This window comes from Aquarana catesbeiana, linkage group LG03 (assembly GCF_042186555.1).
Source record: "Aquarana catesbeiana isolate 2022-GZ linkage group LG03, ASM4218655v1, whole genome shotgun sequence".
Taxonomy (NCBI): Eukaryota; Metazoa; Chordata; class Amphibia; order Anura; family Ranidae; genus Aquarana; species Aquarana catesbeiana.
In genome coordinates, this window is record NC_133326.1 from 181005490 (window position 1) to 181019795 (window position 14306).

General features: G+C 39.6%; 1 protein-coding gene across 4 annotated transcripts in view; it reads left to right on the forward strand.

Moving 5' to 3' along the window:
* Positions 1-14306, forward strand: part of SEMA3C (semaphorin 3C) — a 189666-nt gene that overhangs the window by 102130 nt on the left and 73230 nt on the right. For 3 of the 4 annotated variants that reach the window (XM_073619573.1, XM_073619571.1, XM_073619574.1), the window contains 2 exons: positions 2158-2318; positions 10669-10731. In XM_073619573.1, the coding sequence (XP_073475674.1) occupies positions 2158-2318; positions 10669-10731 (224 nt within the window). Of the gene's footprint in view, positions 1-2157; positions 2319-3710; positions 3993-10668; positions 10732-14306 lie in introns of those variants that run through there. The other variant, XM_073619575.1, reaches the window with a different exon arrangement.

The window sequence follows — 14306 nt, forward strand, 5'->3', positions numbered from 1 at the left end:
GGTCTTAATTATCACCAGCTACCTGATCTAGGAAGTAGGGATACTTCTATTTGAATTTGTCGCAGCAATAGTGACACATTCTACGAGCGACACAAACAAGAACTGATGGAATATGCTGCATGTACCCAGTAGAACTGCATGATTTTGGGAAAAATGAGAATCATTTAGAAAAAGAAAATATAAAGAAAAAGAAATATATACCGTATATAATGTTTGGGCGTTCTAAGTCATTTTCTAGCAATAAATAATGATTTTAACTTGAAACCAACAAGTGTCAAAAAAAGGTTTAGTCTTTAAAGCAGAGGGCCACCCTAAAATAAAAAACTGCATTAATATTCTTAAAAAAATAAAAAAAAAAAACATTTGAAAAAAAATGTTTTAACTTACCTGAAACCCCTGTTGCTAGGCAGTCTTCCTAATCTGCCTCTTCCTATTCCGCGGCGCTTCCTCCTCTTCGGCGAGCGGCCCCATTGCCTTCTGGGACATGTGTGTCCCCCAGAAAACAACGGGGCCATTCACAAAGTGCCACGCGACTCACGCATGCCCAGTAGGAAATGGGCAGTGAAGCCGCAAGGCTCCACTGCCTGTTTCCCTTCGTTAAGAGGGAGGCGCCGGCAGCCGATCCGATGGATGGATTGGCCTCGGGAGGGGGGGGGGTGGCGACATCGCGGGCTCGCTGGACAGGTAAGTGTCCTTATTAAAAGTCAACAGCTACAGTGTTTGTAACTGCTGACTTTAAAAAAAAAATTGCGTCCGGAACACCCCTTTAAAGAGGAACTATTTTGCTGGCAGAAAAAAAAATGTTTTACTATCCAAAGTTTAAACAACAAGGGCAGAAGACTTAATAGATGGAAAGATTAAAAAATTACTGAAGTTCCACTTTAAGTGGTTAAACTTCCCTCATTTACAGACCGAAGTTCATTCCTTTGATCTAAAGAACAAAATGTTATAATGCTTATAGTTAGCTCAGTGGCTGAGGAATGTTGTGAAACTTGTCAGGCTGCCTGTTTTTTTTTTTTTGACAGCTGTCGGCTTGAGCAGAAAACTCTGCATAGAATATGGAAAATGTTTTGTTAAAATCGTGAGGAGGGTAGAATCGCGATCTTGATTCTTAACGATTAATTGTGCAGCTCTAGTGCTCAGTAATGCATAGAAAACTTTCACAAGACCTTTATAAAATAACTAAACGCCCCCCAAAATACAGTATTTTGCTTACAGCTCTTAAATGTGGTGGCTGCATTTGTTTTTGTTTTTTCAACTAAGAACATTTCCAGCAAATACAGAATGTTGATCTTGGTAGAAATGCAATATATATACTGATATGTTTGTAGTCCATATCAGGAGAGCAACCTAGGTGACAACCACAGCTCCCTCCATAGATACAGTGAGTGACATGGCCATCCAAAGGCAGGAAGTGTGTTTTCTGCATGTTTATCAGGTAAAAATATAGCAAAAGAATCTTAAAAAGGACTGGTGAGCTGCAATATATTACTTTTTGGTTTTGGGTGTAGATACACTTTACTACTTCATTAAATTCCTACCAGTGTGTTTTGCTAAACAGTGTATTCAAATGCAAAAATTATGAAATAGTAACTGACCTGCCATCTCTATTACCGATTATTGCGCCTTCTCTAAAACATTCATCTAAACTCTAATGCCGCGTACACACGACCGGACTTTCCGGCATACTTGGTCCGGCGTACCGGAGTCCGTCGGACAATTCGATCGCGTGTGGGCTCCAGCGGACTTTTTTTTCTCAAAAGTTCGACAGACCTAGAAATGAAACATGTTTCAAATTTGTCCGAAGGACTCGAGTCCGGTCGAAAAGTCCGCTCGTCTGTATGCTAGTCCGACGGACAAAAAACGACGCTAGGGAAGCTATTGGCTACTGGCTATGAACTTCCTTGTTTTAGTTCGGTCGTACGTCATCACGTACGAATCCGTCGGACTTTGGTTGATCGTGTGTAGGCAAGTCCATTCATTCGGAAAGTCCGTTGTAAAGTCCGTCGAAAAGTACGCCAGACAAAGTTTGCCGTAAAGTCCGCTCGTGTGTACGCGGCATAACATTCAAACTGTGTATTCTTTTTTTGAATGACTATTATAATTATGTACATAGGATATTAACAGAGGAATCTATTTCTTTTACTTTTTTTTCAGAACTTAAGAACACGCAGACATCTGAGTATTACTCTATATCACAGAGCCCGCTGGACTACAGGATTTTGTTAATGGATGAAGACCAGGATAGAATCTATGTGGGCAGCAAGGATCATATACTGTCATTGAACATTAACAACATTAGTCATGATCCTCTCAGCGTAAGTCAATAAGATAAGATTGGTTGTATATTTTGCTTTTCTACCTCCTCAACCCACTACAGGATGTGTTCATTTTCCAGGATATGACACACAAAGTATAAAATACAGGGCACACTCAATATTAGTATGGACGTGCGGAGGAGGATTTTACAGTTATCTCAGGCATCTTTTTCCTAACTATCATCTATTATCTATGGCCAGATGAAGGCTGAATGTTGACAAAATACAAAAACTGTTTTCTAACAATTTCCAACATGTTCGATGAGCAACCATAAAAGCAGTCAAGCAGAGCAAGGCAACCTACCACTAGCAATTTATATATTTATATGATTATGTAAAGTTATACTAAAGCTTAGTTTTTTTTTTTTTTTTTTAAATAACAAACATGTCATGCTTACCTCCACTGTGCAGCTTGTTTTGCACAGAGTGGCCCCGAACATCCATTTCTGGTGTCCCTCGACGGCTCTCGTAGCTCCTCCCCACATCAGATAACCCCCTAGAAGAAGCGCTCTCCCGAGGGGGTTACCTTGTAGGCGCGCTCCCGAGTCATTCATTCGGCGTCGCCCCCCCTCGGCACCCGGGTCATTGGATTTGATTGACAGCAGCGGGAGCCAATGGCTGCGCTGCTATCAATCTATCCAATCAAAGCCAGGACTCCATGGAGAAAAAGAACAGCGCATCCCCGCCGAAGAAGATGAAGGGGCTCAGGTAAGTGAAACGGGGGGGCTAGGGGGCCGGTGACTGCCAGGTGTTTTTTCACCTTAATGCATCCTAAAAAACATGAACCTTTACAACACCTTTAAATAGCAGGGTCATCTTATATTGCATTGAAACATTTGACTGAGATTAATTAATACAGCTATGTATTCATTAATAATTAAAGTAGTTGTAAACTCTAATATAAAACTTGTACTTACAGGTAAGCTTATAATAAAGCCGGCCATAGATGGAACATATCTCAGCTGGTTCAGTAGGGACCAGCCGAGCTTTGATCCATCTATAAGCAGGTGGTTGTGCCCATGTTGATGTATTAATCAACTTGGGTACAACCAGCCTGTCGGATTTTTTACATGCAAATACTGCCGGGACTACAGCCCCTACCGATAATCATTGTGTTCTGCCGGGGTGGGAAGGCTCCCTGCTGGTAGAACACAATAGAGCTACGTGAGGGATTTTCCCATCAAAGCTGAATGTGTTCATGGGGGAAAATCCAGCAGTTTTCTTTCCTTCTGCCTGTGGAGAAAAGGAAAGAAAATCGAATCATCTATGGCTTGCCCAAGTCTTAAATGTAGGTACCTCGAATAGCTTCTTGCATCGTCTAGGAGATGTTCACTTCGGCTCCTCCAGATGATATCACTACTCAAGCACTGAGTGTGCCACGAATGCAGAGATCACAGTGCCGCAATCATGACTCCTGTGTGCATGCACAAAAATGACATCATTGAGACCCAACCATTCAAACAGCTGGAGAGCATGAGTATGGAAAGAGGACCGGGTGAAGATACAAGCTCAGTGACAGCTCAGTGCTTAAGAGCTTTGTTTAAAAAGGAAGTGTGTCATAATGTGCTAGTATGCGGTGCATTAACCTGCAGGGGCCCATTAAAAAAAAAAGTGGGCAGCAAGGATCATATTCTGTCAATGATCATTAACAACATTAGTCATGATCCTCTCAGCGTAAGTCAATAAGATAAGATTGGTTGTACATTTTGGTTTTCTACCTCCTCAACCTACTGCAGGATGTGTTCATTTTGCTGGATATGACATGTGCTAGTATGCGGTGCATTAACCTGCAGGGGCCCATTAAAAAAAAAGTTATATTCTGTCATTGAACATTAACAACATTAGTCATTAGGTAATTTTTCTACTTTTGAGATTAGGAGGCTGGGAGGCTTTCAACTGCTGGGAGGGGGATCAGGTGGAGCCATGCTGGTTAAGGACTTAATTCCCGGTTCACACTTGTGCAATGCTGGAAACCCTGCGATTCAGTGCCTGTTCCCGTATCACACCTAAATCACACACTGGTAAAGTTAAAGACACCTCCAGATCGCACAAGTGTGAACCCAGTCTCAGTGCTTCTGTCATGAACCTCAACAATGAATTTCTCCACAGTGTCATGTAAAACGCTCAGACAGGGCTTGTTTAAAAGCTCATTTACTGCTTGGTAGGGATCTGCAAATATTTAAATATCCATATGCTGTTCACAGCTTCACTTTTAGCAAAAAAAAAAAAAAAAAAAAACACATACAGAGCCATAGCCCAACTACCCAGAGCTTTCATTTTTTTCCAAGCATAGCACTGGCTTTACCACACTGTCTTTTGTCAGAAATCCGGTCTCTGGGAACGCCTTTTGTTTCCGGTAATGAAGCAGAGGTATTCCCACGCACACATCGTTGAATTCTTGCTGTCTCTTACATACAAAAAGGCTGATATACTAAAGTGTCAAAGAAGTTTCTCATGGTCACTAGCAATGAGCTAATCTGTCCTGGTTAGATGTCAATGGTGTTTGGTGCATCTGAACCTGGCGCAAATGGCTTTGAATATATTGGGGGGGGGGGGGGGGGGGCAAATATTATTGGTTCTGACCAATTTGTGGCAAGCTAGTAAAAAAAATAAAAATAAAAAAAGGCCATAGAAAGCCAGGCACTTCCATGGAGGATATGCACCCATACCAACATTTTTTTTTTTTATGTGAAGCGGGGAGAGGGTCTTTTTAATGTAGCTCCAGCATACTTTGTCAGCTCGTATTTAACTCTGGGATTGATTGTTTTTTTCCTTTTTACAAATAATCTTGGTTTATAACAGCAGTAACATGCTAATCTGATTCATTTCAGTGTAAAAAAAGGGGTTTTGGTTTAGTTTAACTATGACATAGGTTTTTTCTTCGAATGGTGATTTGACTGGCAGATAGATATAGGTCAGTGGTTTGCTGAGGACTTCTTTGTTCTCATTGATGCAGAACTATCCAGCCACTGGCCAATTTCTAGTAAACTCTCAAATATAGATGTGTAAAATATGGCCAGCTGCAGATTAGGTGAAATTTAGAATCATTAGGCACAAGTAGCTGTTTTAATACAAGCATTAAAGACCACATTCTGCAGCTATGTAAAATTGGCCAGTGGCGGGACAGTTTTCAAAGAGATAATAGCCAACAATGGCCGCACTTTATACTGAAATTGACCAGTATAACCAGTGGATACCCGTAGCAGTGTTGCCAACCTACCACAAAACATAAAAAAATTACTGACAGGGTACATTCTTTATTGACAATTTAAAAAAAACACATAACTCCTAATAAAAAGTAAGACAATTAATATTTAAACAGTATAAACACAATATGAAAACACTGACAATACCCATAACATGTCATTTGCCTGGTTTATACTTAAAATCAACACAGCATGACAAATTATTAGCCCTTGGTATTTACATACAGTTGAAAAAAAAAAAATCGCAATTTTTTAAAGAACTGTCAGTAAATTTACTGACGATTGGCAACCCTGACCCGTAGTATGTAGAATATTTCTCACTATGATGCCCCATGTTAAAAGAACGGTAATCTATGTTCTTATTCACAGCTAGGAGGACACTATGTCCTCCTAGTTATGAGCCCTCACTGTCACTAAGAGCAATCTGTCTCTAATAATCAAGAACTAATTAGTGCGTTTCCTGATAATGTGATCACTATGTTAGCATACATTCTCCAAAAAATAAAATGAGTGACCAGGGCATCTTTGTGGTGAGCTGAAGCTAAAGTAGAACTGAAGGCAAAACTTTTTTCTAAGTTTTAGATGGAGTGCAGAGAATTAGAACAGGTTTTTACTGCTGTCTATGTCTCTATTAGGGAGATTCACCACATATATTGTCCTGGTGACCATTTTCACCAAAAGTGAAACTGAAAAAAATTATTGAGTGGTCAGCAGAACAGGAATAGAGGGAAATCTTGCAATAGAGACACTAGATCTGATGACCACAATTGATTTGCCTTTACTACCTGTTGTGGCTAAGGGACAGGATGTGATAGGAAATCTCCCCAATGGGAAACAGACAGCGGAAAAAATAAAAAAAACTGAGAGATGTTACTCTATCGAAAATGAAAAAAAAAAGGTTTTGCCTTCAGTTTAACCTTAATCTGGCATTTTTGGTTGAGCACATGGAAGAAGAGTCAAATTTTCACAAAAAGGTAACGCTGCTGACACGATTGCACAACTATATATTAGTACATGATATTGAAAATAAATCAAATGTTGACTGGATGAGTTAAAGTATTTTGACCAATTTGTTTTACTTCTGCTTATTAAAGTACATAGCCTGGTGCTGTGTGGGCAATAGTACAGTAAATTAACACTTAGGGCACTTTCACACTTTCACATCTATCAGCACCGTCGTTATAGCGGCGCTTTTTGGCTGCTAGAGGGGTGCTTTTAACCCCTGCTAGCGGCCGAAAAAGGGTTAAAAGTGCCCACAAAGCGCTGCTGCTGCAGCGCTTTGTGGGTGCTTCGGCAGCGCTGGCCGTTGATTTCAATTGCAGGGGCGTTTTAGGAGCAGTGTATTCACCGCTCCCGCAATGCCCCAGAGATGCTGCTTGAAGGACTTTTTTTCCCGTCCTCCAAGCGCACTGCTCCAGTGTGCAAGCACTCGGGCTTTCACATTGGGGTGGCCCTTTAGCACCTGAAAAATGTGTCAGTGTTAAAGTAGCCTTAGGGTTTGACTTACTAAAGGAAAATAAACTGTGCACTCCACAAAGTGCAGTTGCTCCAGAACTTAGTAACTGAGGGGAAGCTCTGCTGACCTCCATCATCCAATCATGTGCAAGCAAAAATGCTGGTTTTTATTTGTCTTGCATGTGATTGTATTTTCTTTGCAAAGTGAGTCTTCACCTCATTTACTAAGCTCTGGAGCAAATGCACTTTGCAGAATGCATTTTCACAGTGTACAGTCTATTTGCGTTTAGTAAACCAAAATCATAGTTTAAAAAGGAAAAAATAGCCTAACTATTCCTAAAAGAGTGTATGATTTCATTTACTTCTGATTGCACCATAACCACACATGTAGAGTAATATGGATCCTCAGCATTCATCTTCTGGAATTGTTTAAACCATTAAAAAAAAAACTGTACACATCCTATTGATTCTGATGACTAACTGGCTTCAGCATTGTCCTCAGATGACTTTGGTTTATTGGGTCAATAGCTTCATATTACTGCCGATATCAAAGGATATGAAGCAGAATAAATTTATGACAATAAACACAGGGCTGCCAGGAAGAAGTAATTATATTATAAACATTGCAGTGTAGCACAGTTAATACATTAAAAAGGTGAGTAGCATCATGTGTTGTCAAGGTTAGGGACTTGTACAAATACACTTGTGAACTGTTTTACTCTTATTAAACTTAGATTTAAATTATGATTAAGATTTAAATTAAGATTTAATTATAAGTTCTCTCTGTTTGATATTGGTCATATTTACACAGTAGGTGTGTTATGCAGATAGCACATTATTTATACTGTAGGTGTGTTGTGAAGATATAATATTATCACAGTTTATGTTTTGTAGCCTTATATTTTCAAGAAGCACTTGAAACTATATAAAAAGAGTAATCATTTAGAGATACATAACAATTTTATTTTTATTAATTATTTTTATTAATTTAAAGAAGTGACCATAACAATACAACACAATCAGAAACCCAGACGACCTTCATAGAATAAGCAAAAGAAAAGAAAACAATAAAAAAAACATATGGGTTTAATGGACAGTATAAATAAATTGTAGTTACAAACATATACTGAAAGGTGTATCCCCTAGAAGCTTATCCTTACAGCCATAAATATCCTACTTCTTCCCCAAGAAAGGAGGCAGGGGACATGTGAGAAGTGGAGGCATCCTTTTTCTAAGTACTGATACCCATAGACTAAAGGTAGCCAGGTTTTTCTGCCCAATCCCTGTGCCCCACACCCCCGATTTCCACCCTCCAACTCCCCTAATCACCTCTCTCTTCCTGTGTTGGTAAACAAAAATCAAACCAAAGAAATATATAGACTATTTGTGATGATTTAGGGGGAAGAGTCAGGGAGGGCGACTCTTAGCTACATCCCCCCCCCCCCCCCCCGATTCCACCCTTCCCTTTCCACACTGTTTCCATATCCATCCCTTCTTCCCTCCCTCCCCCCACATTTTTACCCAATTTGGGCATTCTATATCTGGGAACAGAGACACATAACAAATGCTTCAGTATAGTGAAAGTTCTCCTTATTGCAAACAGAGATGTATGCAATATATTATACAACCAATCTCAATCATTTACCATTCTGTTTTAGACATGTAAGCTGAAACATCGTTTGAGATGTGAAATGGATTGGACCAATAAAACCACCCCAGCACCACACATATGTGGGCTTTTATTCCCATGGCCTGTGACCATTAGGGAATACCCACCCTGCCCAATACCCACCCTGCCCAGACCAAACTGCCCAGAAAATAGATCATCTTCTCAAAACAAAAGCATGTGGCTGAGAGGACCCTCATGGCTCTCCTCCTATGGGTATTCTTGCCATATCAAAAAACATAAAATGGGTTGGGAACCTAATAGTGAGGGCACACCTAAATGCCCAGGGGTACTCATCCTATAGAGAGTGGGGCTCAGTGGCAAAAACAGCAGATGTAACAACAGAACTAAACTAGAGGAGGGAATAGTTGAAAGTACCTCTGAAATGAGCCTCGGGGAAAAAGTACCAATATAAATGTACAAATAGACAGTTCTAAAATGAAGCCGTATTCCCAGTGTTCTGGGTTGATATCATTTGTGGCATGTTTGGTATTTACAAATACAGATAAAAAAATCTATCTGTAAATACCGAATTTAAATACATGTATGAGGGCTGTTTTACAGAAAAAAATATTGTTATTTCTCCCCATCCAATTGTGAGATTTAGAAAGCAATTCCACACAGTACATTCAGGTGGAGGAAACTTCTGTAATGCGCTGTAAATACGGTCGGTCGGAATATGTGCGATCGGAGCTTGTTGTCGAAAATTCCGACTGTGTGTAGGCTCCATCTGACTTTTTCCATCGGAATTTCCAACACACAAAGTTTGAGAGCTTGCTATAAAATTTTCCGAAAACAAAATCCGATCCTTTAAATTGCGATCGTGTGTAGACAAATCCGATGGACAAAGTGCCACGCATGCTCAGAATAAATTAAGAGACAAAAGCTATTGGCTACTGCCCCGTTTATAGTCCCGACGTACGTGTTTTACGTCACCGCGTTCAGAACGATCTGATTTTCCGACAACTTTGTGTGACCATGTGTATGCAAGACAAGTTTGAGCCAACATCCGTCGGAAAAAATCCATGGATTTTGTTGTCGGAATGTCCGATCAATGTCCGACCGTGTGTACGGGGCATTAGAGTTTTAGATACATACATAGGAGGAGACTTACTAAAATTGGTGCACACAGAATCTGGTGCAGCTGAGCATAGTAACCAATCAGCTTCCAGGTTTAAGCCTAGGTTCACACTGATACGGGTTTGAAATGAACTCGCACAATGTCAAACCGGCAATGCAGTCCGACTTCGGAGGCGATTTGACAGTCATCTGTGCTGGTTCATGCACAAATGTCTATTCAAATCGCCTCCGAAGTCGCCAAAAGTAGTACAGCAGCTACTTTTGAGAATCAGTGCGGCGCAATGTTGGCGTTGCACCAATCTGGATGGTGCCATTGCCGGCAATAGCCGCCGATTTGACATGCCATTTGACATGTCAAATCTCATGCCAAATTGGCCCAATGTGAACAGAGGCTTATTGTCAAAGCTTAATTGAACAAACTGAAGTTAGAAGCTGATTGGTTATTATGCACAGCTGCACCAGATTCTGTGTGCACCAGTTTTAGTAAGAAAGCAGAAAGAGGCTGATGAGTCCAGCTGTCTGCTCACTCATCTCTCCTGTCAGCATGCTATTTGTAAGCATATTTGTATGCCACACACCTGATTTCACGATTGCTCAGCATTGAAGCTGAGTTCAATGGCACAAGCCTGTATTTCATCCTATGTTGTGTTCCTTCTTTGCTGTTGAACATCTGCTAGCCATTTCTTTTTTTTTATTTAATTGCTGTTTTTAGCACTAAGGTTAAGCTTACACTGGGCATATTAAAATACATACCAATCACATTTTACAACAATTCAGGGTGTCTACATTAATATAAAGATAGAAAAAATCCTGTGATGAGGACTTTTAGTGTTTTTAACTTACCGGCTGTAAAAATAATATACCGGTCATACTAAAGTGAATTAATGTATCTATGCTGTTGTTAAATATTATTATATCTATCTTTTTTTTCTTTTTCAACTAGGTTTTCTGGCCGGCTACACCACACAAAGTTGAAGAGTGCAAGATGGCTGGCAAGGATCCCACAGTAAGTCAGTGAGGAGAATGCTTGCTCTCTGAGTCAGGTTGAGGTCTTTGCAGCCAGAGGAAAAAAGACAATAAAATGAAGGGTGTAGCTCCTACTAGATATCCTCCGTGGAATGATGGCATTACTGCATGCATTTGCAAATGAACCTGTTAAAGTCAAAATGATTGCTTTTAAACATTACTGTATAATTAATGTGTATTTACATCAACTAAAGCAGATGAAGTTTGTTAATTTTTGAACAAATTTCCAAAACATATTCCAGTAAAATGTACTTTGTTTATTCAAATTATTTAGTTTGTATTTATGTTAGCTCATACTATTTTGCCTGTTTTTACACATTTTTTAAATTTTATTCCACATAAAACCTTTTATTTCATGTAGTATTTATAGAGGAACCAAAATGTTTTCCTTCCTCCCATGACCTTATTTTTGAAAGCTGTTCAGGATGTCTTCCTATGGAGTTGGAATATTTTGATATGGATGGAAGTAAGATAAACTGTAGATCTTTCATGTGATTTCTAATAGTAAAAAACCTGCAGACCTCCCTAATACATAGGCACGTAATGGTTTTTGGTGGAAAGAATAACTTATTTTTAATCAATTTTGCCTCTTTTATTTGGTTCACCTGTGAATAATTGTTATGAAAAATAAACATGGTTGATTTTCAAAGATATGCCAACAAATAACACATTCATTTTATTACCTAATAATGTAGATATTTGAGCTCTAATATTCTTATGCCCCGTACACACGGTCGGATTTTCCGACAGAAAATGTGTGATAGGACCTTGTTGTCGGAAATTCCGACCGTGTGTGGGCTCCATCACACATTTTCCATCGGATTTTCCGACACACAAAGTTTGAGAGCAGGATATAAAATTTTCCGACAACAAAATCCGTTGTCAGAAATTCCGATCGTGTGTACACAAATCCGACGGACAAAGTGCCACGCATGCTCAGAATAAATAAAGAGATGAAAGCTATTGGCCACTGCCCCGTTTATAGTCCCGACGTACGTGTTTTAGGTCACCGCGTTTAGAACGATCGGATTTTCCGACAACTTTGTGTGACCGTGTGTATGCAAGACAAGTTTGAGCCAACATCCGTCGGAAAAAATCCTAGGATTTTGTTGTCGGAATGTCCGAACAAAGTCCGACCGTGTGTACGGGGCATTAGAGTAGTACAATTGGTATTGTTTTATAGTTTTGGACTATATCAAACCATGTGATAAGAAAATCGAGCTAGAGACATCAAATTCATCGTAGGCTCAGGCTTATGTAATCTTTTAGCAAATCCAAGCCACCACGTTCATGGGAGCAGTTGGATACAAAAAGACTTTACTGTAAATCTAAACCATCTCTTCATTCATACATTATATCAGGCTAGCACTGGAAGTCTGTCATTTACTAGACATGCTGCCATGTCAAAGAGTATCCATATAACAAGAAAACAAAGTACCGCAGTGCTATAAAGAATAGCCTGGTGCTGACGGCAAAAGGCCATTACTACACTGCCGTTCGTTGAGTAGAGAAAATAGCCAATTTATGATATAGGGCATACAGTTAACCCACAATTATTTGCATGCACACCTTCTTCTGGAACAGTAGAGGTGTTAATATGTATTGCTATATGCATATATACCTACAGCCATATTTAGCTATTGTATGTAGCTAATTATTATGAACAATTTTTTTGCTAGCCTTAAACATGTCCCCTCCCCCTTCTAACATCTATGCTATATAACCTGTATAAGAAAGGTGTATAAACTTACCTATGTTCAGGCCGCTCCTTTCCTCTCTTGTGACCCGACTCCCCTGTGTCAGCCAGCATGGCAGCAGGAGAGAGGAGGGAGCACAGACATCAGATGGACCATTAAAGCCTATGGGTGACGTCACTACTTCAGGCTTTACTAGCCATTGTCAGAGCACTCTCTCTTCTCCCCTGCAGCCACCACTGGCTGGTGACCAGACCAGAGCAACCTGAAAATAAGTAAGCATAATAGGTAAGTATATACCGAGCTGAGCCACGCTGTGTGTGTCTATGGATTCACGAAGCCTGACTCAGGAGTGCACCCGCATGGGTGGCCCCTTAGCAGCCGGCTTACTGAGGGATCATTCATTAGAAGAAAGAGGTGACAGTGCTAGCAGATAGGTACAACTTCTTTTTTCTTTTGAATAAAAAAAAAACCTATCCTTTAGAATTTAAAAAAAGTTGCAAACAGATTTTCCTTTAAAATGTTGCCTCAACTTACTACAGTTGAACCTGTTCCAGAACATAAATTTTGCCTGTAATAGTTTATGTCTGCATGACAAAGCTCTGGAAGTCCCCAACAATTCCATTACCTGTTTGTTTTAGGAACTAGTTTATGAATAGCCTTTAAGAGTACAATATATTTATTATCTCACAGCTGGTGATCTTGCATTCATAAACATTCAATTTTTTATTTGGTGTTTTTATGACACCTCTCTATCACAGTTAACTGTATGTCTGCATATTATATTAAAATTAAATGACCAGATAATTACTCCATAAACTATAAAGTTTATCTACCATGAAAATTATTATTATTAAAAGCTTACAGGGGTTTTACAAAACTTTGCATTGTAAATGTGACCTAGGTTCTGTATGGAGCTTTTAAGTTTTCCCTGTGTTTTTGTGGTTTCCTCTAGGTTACAGGTGTCAAACATGGGCTTCCACATGGCATGTGACACCTTTCCTGTGGCCTGTTGAAAATCTTTCTGCCTGCACCTTCAGTGAACAGAGTATTTCTTTGGCTGATGGGGAGGTGCTGCATGGCTTGCAGTTGCAGAGTCTCTCAGGGCAGGGTTTTGTAAGTGGAGAAACCAGCATTATACAGATTATGGGTAGGAATATGCAGTATAAAGTACTGTTACAACTGTCTGCACACCTACCACCTATCAATATTTAATGTGTAAAGTTATATAGTAGGATGCTTGAAAATGATGCCATCATCCCTAATATACTGAATCAAAATAGTCTTCCCTCTATAAATGGGACGATTGCATGGCCACACTCAAAGTAAATATATATAAAAAATATCACATTTAATTAGTAAACATGTATGCAATAAAAGATTAAAATGTACAAAGTGGTGACTGATAATTACATGTACATATAGCACAATTACTGATTAAGTTATCCTTTATAGATCTGTCAACTTCAGGGTGCACTGGAGGACAGCAATCCAATGTGTTTTGAAGCAGGGTTGTTATTTTCTTCATCAGGGGACTTGTACAGGAAACATACTCTATAAACAGTGAAAACTGAACATAAGTACAGCCACATGTAGAACAGTTAAAACAGCAAGATTTCCATTGCTGCCGTCAACCTCAAAGTACCACTAGAGATGACTGTAAAGACCAAGTTAAGACCCCATGGATCGCTGAGATCATTTAGCTGAAGCCACTGGGTCCAACTGCATGGGTGGTGACCAGTATGAGGGCAACAACTTATATCTTGGACAAAATTATTAGTGTGGATTTTAGATAGTAATGGTAAAAGTTTTTATGCTTTGCTGGCCAATCAAACTCACTTGCTGCTGAATTGCTTTGGGT